General features: G+C 36.5%; 1 protein-coding gene across 3 annotated transcripts; it reads right to left on the reverse strand.

Moving 5' to 3' along the window:
• Positions 1–220: 220 nt before the first annotated feature.
• On the reverse strand, positions 221–11235 carry LOC114261516 (mediator-associated protein 2). 3 transcript variants are annotated; one of them, XM_082871523.1, is made up of 6 exons: positions 11091–11231; positions 10179–10251; positions 5861–5996; positions 2067–2145; positions 1825–1908; positions 221–845 (listed from the first exon to the last, which is right to left on the reverse strand). In XM_082871523.1, the coding sequence occupies exons 2-6, from the start codon at positions 10226–10228 to the stop codon at positions 439–441; spliced, it is 756 nt and encodes a 251-aa protein (XP_082727649.1). In that variant the 5' UTR covers positions 10229–10251; positions 11091–11231; the 3' UTR covers positions 221–438. The 3 variants fall into 3 exon arrangements, with proteins under 3 accessions (XP_082727649.1, XP_028057580.1, XP_028057582.1); XM_028201779.2 differs by lacking the exon at positions 10179–10251 and adding an exon at positions 10409–10494 and having other exon boundaries at positions 11091–11150; XM_028201781.2 differs by lacking the exon at positions 10179–10251 and having other exon boundaries at positions 11091–11235.
• Positions 11236–12572: the final 1337 nt, after the last annotated feature.

Below are 12572 nucleotides of genomic sequence, written 5' to 3' on the forward strand. Positions count from 1 at the left end.
AGCTGCAATTGCCACAGCCTATTTCCTATTTCTTTTTTATAACTTGTAACTCTGCCAACAACTACTTTGGTTTTCAATTAATCCTCAATTTTGCGAATAATTCAAGAGACACAAGTAATAAATGGAAGACGCAAATAACAAAAAATTGCGAAGGCCTGTGCACAATAAGTGAGTTTGCGACTTCACACTGGCTCAACTCAACACAAAAGCACCAAAAACATAGATTAACAACCAAATATTTTATGATTTCAGCTTTCCAAACATTTCAGTCAACTACTCAGGTAATATAACAAAAGCCAATTGAATGCAAAATTTCAGGATCCTGACGAACCACGTAATATTTCAATGTTGATAGACCAAGACTTTCAATCACCCTCAAAATGCTTGGATTTTACAAAGTGTAAGAAGAGGTAAACAACATATGTTGTATAACACACCTCACTCCACAATTTTCTTTTTCTTCCTTGATTTCCTGTCATTAGATTGCTCTAAGGACCCAGAAGAAGTAACCACACTATGACCATGTCCTGAGTCTTGAGTGGACTGGTCCATGGACCTAGTTGGCTCCTCAATATGCCTGCTCTGTGAAGGCTTTGATGGCTCCCCTACCTCAGACAAAGAACTTAAATATTTGCTACTATGCATTGAGGCAGCATTGCTGCCTGCTGATTTTGGGCTTCTTGGCCTGGTACTTTGAGTTTGAGTTGCAAAATGATGGGATGAATTGGTCAAGGAAGTTCCAGAAGATCTCTGATACATCTGCTTCTGATGATTGGTATTCTGTTTCTGAAGTTCACTAGGCTCTGGGTAATGAACAAGGGAAACACGACGTGAAATCTTCCCAACTGTCAATGAGATAAGTCAGTCAGCATAATGAAAATGCCCTAAAATATTGTTCGAAGTGTACAACTTCGCAAAGTACTAGTGGAAAAAAACCAAAGTGCTAGTCTAATTTTCATCATTCTAAACAACCAAATTATTCAACTTAATGCCTGTCCAATTTTCGTCACCCAAAACAACCATATTATTTCAACTCAATTTATCAAAATACTCATTATGAGGTGGCACCATCTAAAGCTGAAGATAAAATAAGGCAAACTGCCCACCCCCCTCCCTCCCTCCATGTAACTTGTCTATGTGCCCCTGCTTAGGCTAGCCTCATGACCACAATAACTAGCCCTAGTGATGACATGATGCCAAGTTGACTAGCCATTTAGAGATCCTTTTATCTGAGTTGGAGGTGACATCGAGCCCACTAGAACAGCCACATGGCGGTGGCCATATAGATACCCACAATTTTCAAGCAATCTCCATTAGAGGATCCTTTTTATTTTCCTTGCTTTAACTCCTGTTTTATTATTCATTAAAAAGTTGATCACAAACTATTTTATTATGACATGATGGCTGATTTGATGGATGTTAACCCAAAAATTTATGCATGCATAAAGATTAAAATATATGAGAGAACAAACATTAGAGATATTGCATGTCTCAGTTTCAAAATTGAAGGAAAAATTCTTTTCAGGTGAGGAAGAATGATGTAACTTCATTTTAGTCACTTCTATTTTTTTACACCATTCTTATTTTTGTTAAGTTATTCTTGTTGCTTTATTCAAGGCTATTGTGAAGCCAAAATGTAGTCAATATAGGATTAAACCATTGACAACATAAGAAGAACTATGCACTTGCAACCACAAAAGGGGCATTATCATGCATAAAGAACAAATCAATTCCTCAACACTGTTATTTAGATTAAGACTAAAATATAGAAGAATAGGAAAATAAGAAGAGAAGGAAAGAGACTAGGCAAATGCAAGGGTGTACCAATTTTCGACTCTGATGCAGATGATAAGAAAACTGTAGCATTTGGAACTTGTGCATTGAAACTGACCACATCATATGATTTCCCTGCCATCACGAGTGACATTTGACCATGATATAAAGTTTGTTAAAGCTCATATATGATATATTGAACTAGCTAAGCCACTATCAGAGATTGAAAACAAAATACAGCAGGCAAAATGATACAAGTTTGCATTATATGTCATTAACAAATTTATACTTGCCAGATGAACCCTCGAAACTTCCCAACAATCCATCATGATGAAGCTTCAGTGACAATTCTTGCCCATCAAAACCAGGAGCCTGCAATACCCAAGAACAAACTAATTAGCTCAATTCCAGACCAATTTGAAATTCACAAACAATGATGGAAATGCTACATATTAAATTCACATTATTCCTTTACCCCAAATTAAGATTGTGTATCATTGGCCATTATAGAGTTCAATTCAAGATAGTAGTATGCTGAATCATTAGACAAGCTGATTTACTTTCTAAGAACAAGTATAAATTACACTAACTCCCCATTGCCACCACCACCCTCCCTTCACACCCCTACCACCGATTTGCAATCCCTCTCCCACCATTGCCATCATCCACCCCCAGCCGCCACCTTGCTCTCCCCCTCCCACTCCCCACCTCCAACATCACGTCCCACCCACAACCACCACCTCCCACCCCCGCCAACTGTAATAAACCGACTCACTTATATCCTCCATAAGCTTTAATCCCTCCTTATATGTGTTATTGTATGTGTGATTATATGTTTGATGTGAAATTTCATGTTTTAATGAGTTAATTATATGTTTCTCAATGGGTATCTGTCGGTTATGAAGCAATCTGTTGAAATGGTGACCTTTAGATTGTAAATTGAGAGCCTTAGAGGTGCGATAAACCAAAATTGACTTTACAGTTTTGATTATCATGATTTTTAGGATATAATATGAAGTTTTGTAAAAATTTTGATTCATAATGAATTAATTGGCTTTATTTGGCTAAAATTCCTAGAGTTGACACTTGAAATTGAAATTAACGACTTTAATGAGTTTAGAAACTGAAATTGAGTACATGGATATGTTCAGGGGAATTTTTAGAGCTAATTGGGAAGTTTAATTGAAAATTGATTCAATCTGATTCGTTAAGGCTTGTTTGGCAAGTATTCTAGCTAAGTGATATAAGTTTCCTTATAACTCATTTTCCTCTCATATTTTTGAGTGGAAAATTCTGAAGAGTCATCCAAGAGAAAGGAAGAAAAGAAAAGAGAGGGAGAAAGGAGAAAAGCTTGGAGATTGAGGGGATTGATAGATTAATTTAAAGATTTAGCTCAAGGTAAGTGGAAAAGTAACTAAATTACTCCTAATTTTCCATCTTTCTTTGGAATCAAGCCTTGAGATGAAGTTTTGGCACCCATGGAAGTTAGGGTTTTTGAGATATGATCTTACTTGGCCAAATATCATGGGATGAGTATAGATTTCTTACATTTGTATGATTTAAAGGTCTATTCTTGCATTTGAGATTGTCTTGTGTTGGAATCACTTTCTAATCTCTAAGTGTTGCAAGCTTTGCACTCGTGTATGTATATATGTTTGTGTATGTCCTTGTGTATGTTGGTATATGTCTTGGTGGACCATGAAAAGATAAAGAAATGAATGGGGAGTGGCAATTTAAGTTGTACATATGCAATTAAGATGAGTTATAATCTAATTGGGTTTGAATTTCGTATTTATTATGCTCATATGTCATGTTTTGGAATGAATTTTGCTTGACTTGAGCCATATGAATGTCTTTTGGAAGCTAGAAATTGTTGGAGTTTCGGACTGCTCAAACAGAGCTAACGACCGCACGTGCGGGGCTCATGGCTGCACATGCGGGATGCATAGCCGCATGTGCGGGGCTCACAGCCGCACGTGTGGAAAACAGGGGAGACAGATTGGGGCACTCTACAATAAAAGCACGTGCGGGTCGCACGTGCGGCATACCTTCCTGCACGTGCGGTGGGGGACTCCCGCACGTGCGGCCAGTGGAAAGAAATTATGTCAACTTCCTTTCCCCTGTTTGACCCTCTGAAACTGTTAGTGTGTCTATTTGATCCCTTTAAAATGCTTGAAAATGAATAGAAAGTAAACGAATAGAACAAGTGATTAAAGAAATTAAAGAACTAATAAATGAAGGGAAGAATGCGTTATTTACCTGTTGTATACATGTGCTATGTGTAGGTCACTTGCGGGATGAGACCGCTGCTCGCCTAGACCACTGTGAGTAACAATAGCATAATGATATGTTTATTCCTGTATTTCTACTTTTGAATTATAATACCTTGATTGTCCTTGGCATGTTGGAATCATTATGCTATGGTTTATATATTATGATTGTGAATGGCATATTTGGGATGAGTGGTGCTAGGATTCATTTATTTTTGCTGGATACGAATTGTGTTTATTGTAATGGTGTACGTTATGTGAATTACATTATGATATGGACTACTTATGATTGGGCCCGAGGCCGTTTTGTATTATGATTGGGCCCGAGGTTGTTTTGTATTATGATTGGGTCCGAGGCCATTTTGTATTATGTTGGGCCCGTGGCCGTTGTGCATCACATTGGGCCTAAGGCCGTTCCGTCTTATGTGGGCTCGAGGCCGTTTTGGAATATGATGAAGGAGACATGTAAACGTTAGATAAATATTCTCCAAGACATATGCCTATTCACCCGAATCTCTTTATATTATTATTATTCACTGAGTCCTACTCACTTTGTTCTTTGATATGTTTATGTAGGGGAGAAGCCTTTTTCGTGGGTCTGTTGTGTTCAACCTCCACAATTGAAGCTTTTTGTCTGGTCCTTTTGACGTCACATGTGTGGTCAAGTTTTTGGTGGCTTTTGTCGAACCCGTGGTTACTTTATAAAGTTTTGGTTACTAACCCCTTGTATATATACCTAGATGACGTAGACTAGATTATATATATATATATGTATAATTTGTGTAATGATCCTGGCATAGGCACAAGCTCAATGGACATTATTATTTTGGTATCTGTTTCCGCTTAAAGCCCTGTATTTGAATAAATATTATTTTTTTGAAATTTTGTTTTGAGGCCTAAGTACAAGCCGGTCATGGACCAAACTTTTAGGGGGGGCATTTGAGTCGTGACACAACTACATCTGCCTCCAGTCTCGCCGATGCTTTGGCTCCGTTGACTTGACCTCTAGTGGGTCTTCCCAAATATGTTTTTTTCTTTTCCCCCTCGGTGGAATTAGCAAATATATTGTTTTGCCCTAAGCAAAATTTAAAATAAAATAAAATAAATAAATAAATAAAAATAAAAACTGGTTTTTAGGTGATGATGGTAATGAGGGACTGCAATGCAACTAAGTGATTCGGATACATCTTTTTATTTTTGTCCTTGGTCTCTCTCTCATACACAATAATTAGTACCACGCTTTGAGTTTTTTTTTTTTTTTTTTTTTGGGGGGGGGGGGGGGGGGGGCGGTGTTGATTTTGGGTTTTAACTCCCCCCTATAACGTGGGTGTTGATTTATTGGGAAGGATGATAGAGACTGTTGGCGATGGTGGTGGTGGGAGGTGGTTTTGGGTGGTGGTGATGGTAAGGGTGAGAATTGACTGTGTTGGTTAGGTAGGCTGAGCAGCGGAAAGGGAAGAGGAAGGGGGTAATATGTAAATTCATACCCTCCGTCGAGCGTATTAAGGCCATTACACATTTTTTTCATTATATTTGTTAAGAGACAAACATTGATAAGAGAGGTCACTGTAATTTTTGAAATGTCATGTGAAAATTTTGTATTAAAAGACGACATTGCAATGTCAATGGATATGTTTTCTTTAATATACAACCTTTATGGGGCTGTGGAGAGAGAGAGAGAGAGAGAGAGAGAGAGAGATTTTCCACCATTTGTGCCACTATAGATGTCATTGTTTGGACTCAACGTTGTGTTGTTTCACAGTAAGGCAACATTTGTATAAGAAGAGATGGACCAAAATGAACTAAAGAAACTTTACTTGATTAATTGGCCATTGAATGAGCCAAAGCTCATTTGAATCTGTTAAACTAAGATCAATGAGTGGATCCTTCACATCCTCCTGAAATTCTGTTGCAGGTCTATTGCCCACTTCATCAGCAGCGTCCATTCCTTCACTATACATAGCCAACCAATAAAGTACTCATAATTATAACAAAAATATTAGCATTTGACAAATATCAGTCGTAATGTCCTTGTATTATACAACCTAAAATCAAAGAAATAGGAAGGTTGATATTGGTTTAAACTTCTCTGTGAATATATATATATATATATATTGGATGTTCTTCTTCTAAAATTAAACCTAACTTGGGGCTTTTTCATCAAGTATACCTAACAGAGGCTCTTGGCCCCTCAAAGTGGGATGTTCCCCCTTCCTTAATCTTCTGATTTATTTTTTCACAAAAGGTTCAAATCAGTCCCATAGTTTCATCTGAATGCAGTTCATAGCAACAGAAAAAGTTCATTTAATTTGACCATTTAGGAGAATAATAATACTAGCTTCAGCTCTATTGGATGGTGTCAACAACAAAACAAAACCCATAAACAGAGAAATCATACTGTAAATGAATGATAAATATATAAATCCAAACACCTATGACTTAAGTCCGAAGATAATGGCAAATATACAAATAGTACATGTTAGAGAATTAGGGAGCCCACAAGCGCACAACAATACCGGCCCAATTCATCGGGGAGAAACTTCCAATTCCACATACTGAACGCTAGGGTGATGTAGGACAAGATTTTCAGGACAAGATTTTAAGAATTTTTATATTTTTAGTTTTAATATTTTTGATGTATTATTAGGATGCTTGTAATTTAGTATAAATATTTTAGAATTATTAGGTTTCTTAATTTTATTATTTTAGAATTAGATTTTGACTAGGATTTTAAATAGTTTAGAATTTTAGTCTCTTATGTTTCCTAGTTCTCTTAAGTTTCTTAATTTGTGTTGATTTAAGTTTCCTAGTTTATTTTGGAATCACTTTTCCTACAAGTATTAGGTATAGTCTATTATAAATAAGCCTACAAGCATATGTAATATTCATTCATTCAATAATATTTTTAAGAGCTTTTCTTCTATCTTCCTTGTGGATTCAAGGGTATTCTTGTGGATTCAAGAATTTTCGTCTACTAGAACGATATCTAGTCCCGTGTGATTTATTGATGTAGGACAAGATTTTCAGGATAAGATTTTAAGAACTTTTATATTTTTAGTTTTAAAATTTTTGATGTATTATTAGGATTCTTGTAATTTAGTATAAATATTTTATTATTTTAGAATTATTAGGTTTCTTAATTTTATTATTTTAGAATTAGATTTTGACTAGGATTTTAAATAGTTTAGAATTTTAGTCTCTTATGTTTCCTAGTTCTCTTAGGTTTCTTAATTTGTGTTGATTTAAGTTTCCTAGTTTATTTTGGAATCACTTTTCCTACAAGTATTAGGTATAGTCTATTATAAATAAGCCTACAAGCATATGTAATATTCATCCATTCAATAATATTTTTAAGAGCTTTTCTTCTATATTCATCCATTCTATATTCCTTGTGGATTCAAGGGTATTCTTGTGGATTCAAGAATTTTCGTCTACTAGAATGATTTCTAGTCCCGTGTGATTTATTCCGCTGTGTCAAGTGGTATCAGAGCAAGGATTCACCTGGCTCTATGGCACAAGACAGAGTAGATCATGCAAACCCTACTGACGGTGATCGTAGGGTCGAGGCCCTGTGGGTAGCATATGAGAAACAGCAAGAGCAGTTAAACGAAATTCGTGATCTGCTTATTGGCCTGAATCTCAATGCCAACAATAGGCCACCAATGGTTGATAGGGTCTGTGCTGAGGGCGTTGCCCAAGGCCAACCTGTTAACTAGAACAGAGTGCGCACCGAAGGATTTGCCCGAGGTCAGCCTGTTCAGAATGCTCTTAGACGTCCCCTTCGTTGTCCATCTGATAGTGAGGAGGAGTCTGAACCAGAGTTTGAACCACTTCCAGCCAACTATCAACCCCGAAGGCAACAACAACAAGGGTTCAATGAGTACCGAATGAAGATAGATCTTCCCCAATTCAATGGAAATCTACATATTGAAGATTTTCTTGACTGGCTTTCAGAGGTGGAGCGATTTTTTGGGATGATGGATGTTCCAGAATCAAAGATGGTGAAATTGGTGGCATACAAACTAAAAGGAGGTGCTGCGGTATGGTGGGATCAATTGCAGAAAAATAGGCATCGACAAGGAAAAGAATCTGTACGGACTTGGCGTCGGATGAAACAACTCCTCCAAGACAGATTTTTACCACCAGATTATGATCAATACTTGTTTCAGTTGTACCAAAATTGCAACCAAGGAAGCCAATCTGTATTTGATTATACAACTGAATTTTGCCGACTTTCAGATCGCAATAATCTGAATGAGACCGAAGGACAGCGTGTAGCCCGGTATCTCAATGGGTTGAAATTAACCATTCGAGAGAAGATGCGGCTATCAGTAGTGTGGACTATGGATGAAGCACATAATATGACTCTCAAAGCCGAGCTAATGGAGCGCAAGACAACCTATTCTGGATGTTGTTGGAACCTTCCTGATTCATCGTTTCCTACTAGGGAAAAAGGAAAAGGGGCTACCCAACCAACAATTCCAATAAATCAGCAGAGGAGTACCACTGGTGGAAGAGGAGGAAACCAGATGACTGGATCAAGTAGCAGAGAGGCACCTCGAAACACAAATCCTTATGCCAAACCAACAATGGATAAGTGTTATAGATGTGGTACGCCTGGCCATCGCTCTAATGTGTGCCCAGAAAGAAGGACTACTAATTTAGTTGAAGAAGAAGATGAAATTGGAGATGATGGAGATGTAGAATATGAGGGTGATCAGTATGAAGGTGCTGAACTCGCCAGAGAAGAAGGAGAACGAGTCAACAGTGTAGTTCAAAGGGTTCTATTTACACCAAAAACTGAGGACCTCAGTCAACGTCACAGTATTTTTCGTTCTTGTTGTACCATGAATCAAAAGGTGTGTGACCTTATTATGGACAGTGGAAGTTGTGAAAATTTTGTGGCTAAACGATTGGTAACGCACCTGAAGTTGTCTCCTGAACCACACCCCTCTCCCTACAGTATTGGCTGGATCAAAAAAGGACCTGCTGTCAAGATAACTGAAGTATGTAAGGTACCTATTTCTATTGGTAAACATTATAAATCTGATGTATTATGTGATGTGGTTGATATGGATGCTAGTCATGTATTATTTGGAAGACTTTGGCAATTTGATGTGGATATTACATTTAGAGAGCGAGACAACACTTATGTGTTCAATTGGGGGTCTCATAAAATTGCTATGAGTCCCTTAAAGCAACACAAAGTGCCTCCGAAAGTCGAAGCGAAGTCTTTCCTCACTATAACCAATTCAGAGGCCGAGTTTATAGCAGATGCGAAAACTTCACAAGAGTTATATGCTATGGTTGTGAAAACAATGGTACCTGTGGCCAAGGAGAACACAGTCACACCAATCCCTTAGAAAATTCAACCATTGTTGGAGGAATTCCAAGAACTTATTGCTGACAGGTTGCCAGATGAACTTCTGCCCATGAGAGACAAACAACTGAAATATTCCAAGTATCTTTTTATTTGGCATGGACAATGGCAGATCTCTAATATGAACTCGAGGGCGAGTTCTTTCAAAGAAGAGGAGTCTGATGTAGGACAAGATTTTCAAGACAAGATTTTAAGAATTTTTATATTTTTAGTTTTAATATTTTTGATGTATTATTAGGATTCTTGTAATTTAGTATAAATATTTTAGAATTATTAGGTTTCTTAATTTTATTATTTTAGAATCAGATTTTGACTAGGATTTTAAATAGTTTAGAATTTTAGTCTCTTATGTTTCCTAGTTCTCTTAGGTTTCTTAATTTGTGTTGATTTAAGTTTCCTAGTTTATTTTGGAATCACTTTTCCTACAAATATTAGGTATAGTCTATTATAAATAAGTCTACAAGCATATGTAATATTCATTCATTCAATAATATTTTTAAGAGCTTTTCTTCTATCTTCCTTGTGGATTCAAGGGTATTCTTGTGGATTCAAGAATTTTCACCTACTAGAACGATATCTAGTCCCGTGTGATTTATTCCGCTGCGTCATAGGGCCTAACAAACATCATTTGGAACTCATACCCACCAAAAAGCTTAAGCCCATAAGTGAATAGTTCATCTAATGTATATTACGATAAGACTCATCTCTTTTTACTCTTTATCCGGTACCTTCACACATGCTCCAACAGTACATACCATGATAAACATATATATGTGTATGTTAAAATCCCAATTGCATCATCCATCAAGTAATCTGCATACCCTTGCCCTTAAACAAGTTCAAACCAAATATCCATCAACAAATTATGTAAAATCACATATTTTTCAATCACTCACCAACAATTCAAAAACGGAATCATTCAAATCCTAACCCATCAACATAAAATTGTGAAGGATGAAAAAGAGAGATCAATATAGAGGTATACATGTGAGTCCGCAAGAGGATTGTCAACGACTGCAGGAAGTGATAATGCAGTTTGTGTTTCATAGGAACCCACGCCTGACCCAGGCCCTAAGAGCAACCCCAACACTAATAAGAAATTTTCCTAGCAAAAGTACATAGAGAGTATACTTGTGTATTTAGCCTGACCACTTTAGCTAGTGTGTGTACTCCAATAACACTTTCTATATAAGAAAAACCTTCAAACTAGCCAAACTGATATTTAAAAGAAAAATGGTATATACAAAAAAAAAAAGTTAAAATGCTACATTTTCATGGCATGCCATGTATGTATATATATATATATATATATTCATTTCCTAGATAATCCAAGTATACACCATCATCAAATTCCAAATTCCTAATCTCAGATTTTAGCAAGAATAAAAAAGCACAACAAAACAATTAAAAATAAATATATGTTATCAAACGAAACGGTGAAACAGCATATATAACAATAAAGCAGACTCAGCCAACTTATTTCAATCTCTAATTTCAGTGTTGTAGTTAACCATCAACTCTTAGCAACCACTAAATCGAATAACACAGGTTTACTCAGAAGGACGTTTGTGTGGGGAGTTGAGGATGGATAGAGAGCGTGTGGAGAGAATAGGTTTCAGCGAGTTGCACGCGCACGCGCACACACACACACACAGAGGGTTCCATACCTTGAGGCAGAGCCGGAAGGGATTGGTGGGAGTCGCCTGAAGGAAGGAGTTGGCGATTTCAGGGGGGAATGTCCTACAGTTTTGAAAAGGGTAAATTACACTTTGCACGACTGTAGGTTGCACCGAATCTCATTTGTCCCCACAAAATTATGACTGTCAATACTCTAAATTATGACAGTCAATACTTTTACTTTTAGTCCAATTTTATTTTAATCCCTTAATTTTTATATTTTTATTTAAATCTCACTTTAATGTCAATATCTTTATTCTATTATTTTATTTTTAAATATTTAACAAAATTTAATCATGCGACAAAAATAAAACAATGAAATGAGGATAAGAAAAGAAAATTATCAATACTTCTCATCAACACACTTTACCTTACATGAAAAACACGAGCAAGGATCCTCTAGAATTTTTTTTTCCTAAAGTTTCTTAGAGTGGTGCATTGTGTGGTTGAGATTTAATGACAAGTCACATCAATTTTTTAACATTAAATCTCAACCACACAATACACCACTTTAGGAAAGTTTAAGAAAAAAACACTCTAGAGGATCCTTGATGGATAAACACATGAGAGTTATATAATACAATATATATATATATATATATATATATGTGTGTGTGTGTGTGTTCGTATGGTAAAAATTGAAATGAAAATGCAAGAAAGTAGAACTTTTGAAATAAAATAAAAAATATTCGACAAAGAAATCAAAGAGACCGAAATATGAATAGACAGAAAACTGTATTATTGTGAAAAATAGAATTTTGTGATTCCAATTTATGCAAAATCTTAGTTTATTTTCTTAATTGTTCACAATATGTATTTTGTTTTAGCCTAATACAGTCATATTTTGATATAATTTTTGAGATAAAGTGTGTATTGGTAGAAAATGTAGATGATTTTCCTTTTGTTATTCTCGTGTCGGAGTCACATTCCTATCACATAATTAGATTATGTTAAAAATTTGAACAATTGAGTAACAGAAATGAGAGATTGATAATTGTATAGGGAACAAAATGAGATTTTACCAAAAGTACAGGGGATTGACTGTAACAATTTCATGTGTAAGGACTAAGTGAGATTTGACCGAAAGTGCAGAAAGTTGTCTGTCATAATTTTTTACGTAAAGATCAAAATAAAATTTAGTACAAAATGCAAGAGTGCAAAGTGTAATTTACCCATTTTGAAAACCTGCAAAGCGCTCTTCATTGTAGGGTTGGGCCAGGTTTTTAGGGGTTTGAAAATGACCAGAGGCCTGTGGGCAGCCTGAAGCCCGCCCGTAGCCCAAGATAGGCTCGGCCCATTTCGACCTAGTAATATCCAGGCTCGAGCCCAGCCCAGTACCTTAGGCCTGGCCTTCTATTCTTGGCCCGTTGGCTTAACTCTGGCCCCAAAAAAAAAAACGAGGCTCGGCCCGGCCAATCCACCCACCCACCCAACCCATCTCTCTACCAATGGTCAAATTTCAAAAAATAAAA

Source organism: Camellia sinensis, chromosome 5 (genome assembly GCF_055761805.1).
Source record: "Camellia sinensis isolate YWXY chromosome 5, ASM5576180v1, whole genome shotgun sequence".
Classification (NCBI taxonomy): domain Eukaryota; kingdom Viridiplantae; phylum Streptophyta; class Magnoliopsida; order Ericales; family Theaceae; genus Camellia; species Camellia sinensis.

Excerpts from the sequence above, each read along its gene's own strand:
- LOC114261516 (XM_028201779.2), bottom strand. The coding sequence starts at position 10,470 with ATGAAACACAAACTGCATTATCACTTCCTGCAGTCGTTGACAATCCTC. Across the intron at positions 2,146-5,860 it reads TTCAATGGCCAATTAATCAA|GCTCCTGGTTTTGATGGGCA; the intron begins GTAAAGTTTCTT and ends TGGGTATTGCAG. Across the intron at positions 1,909-2,066 it reads AAGTTTCGAGGGTTCATCTG|GGAAATCATATGATGTGGTC; the intron begins GCAAGTATAAAT and ends TCGTGATGGCAG.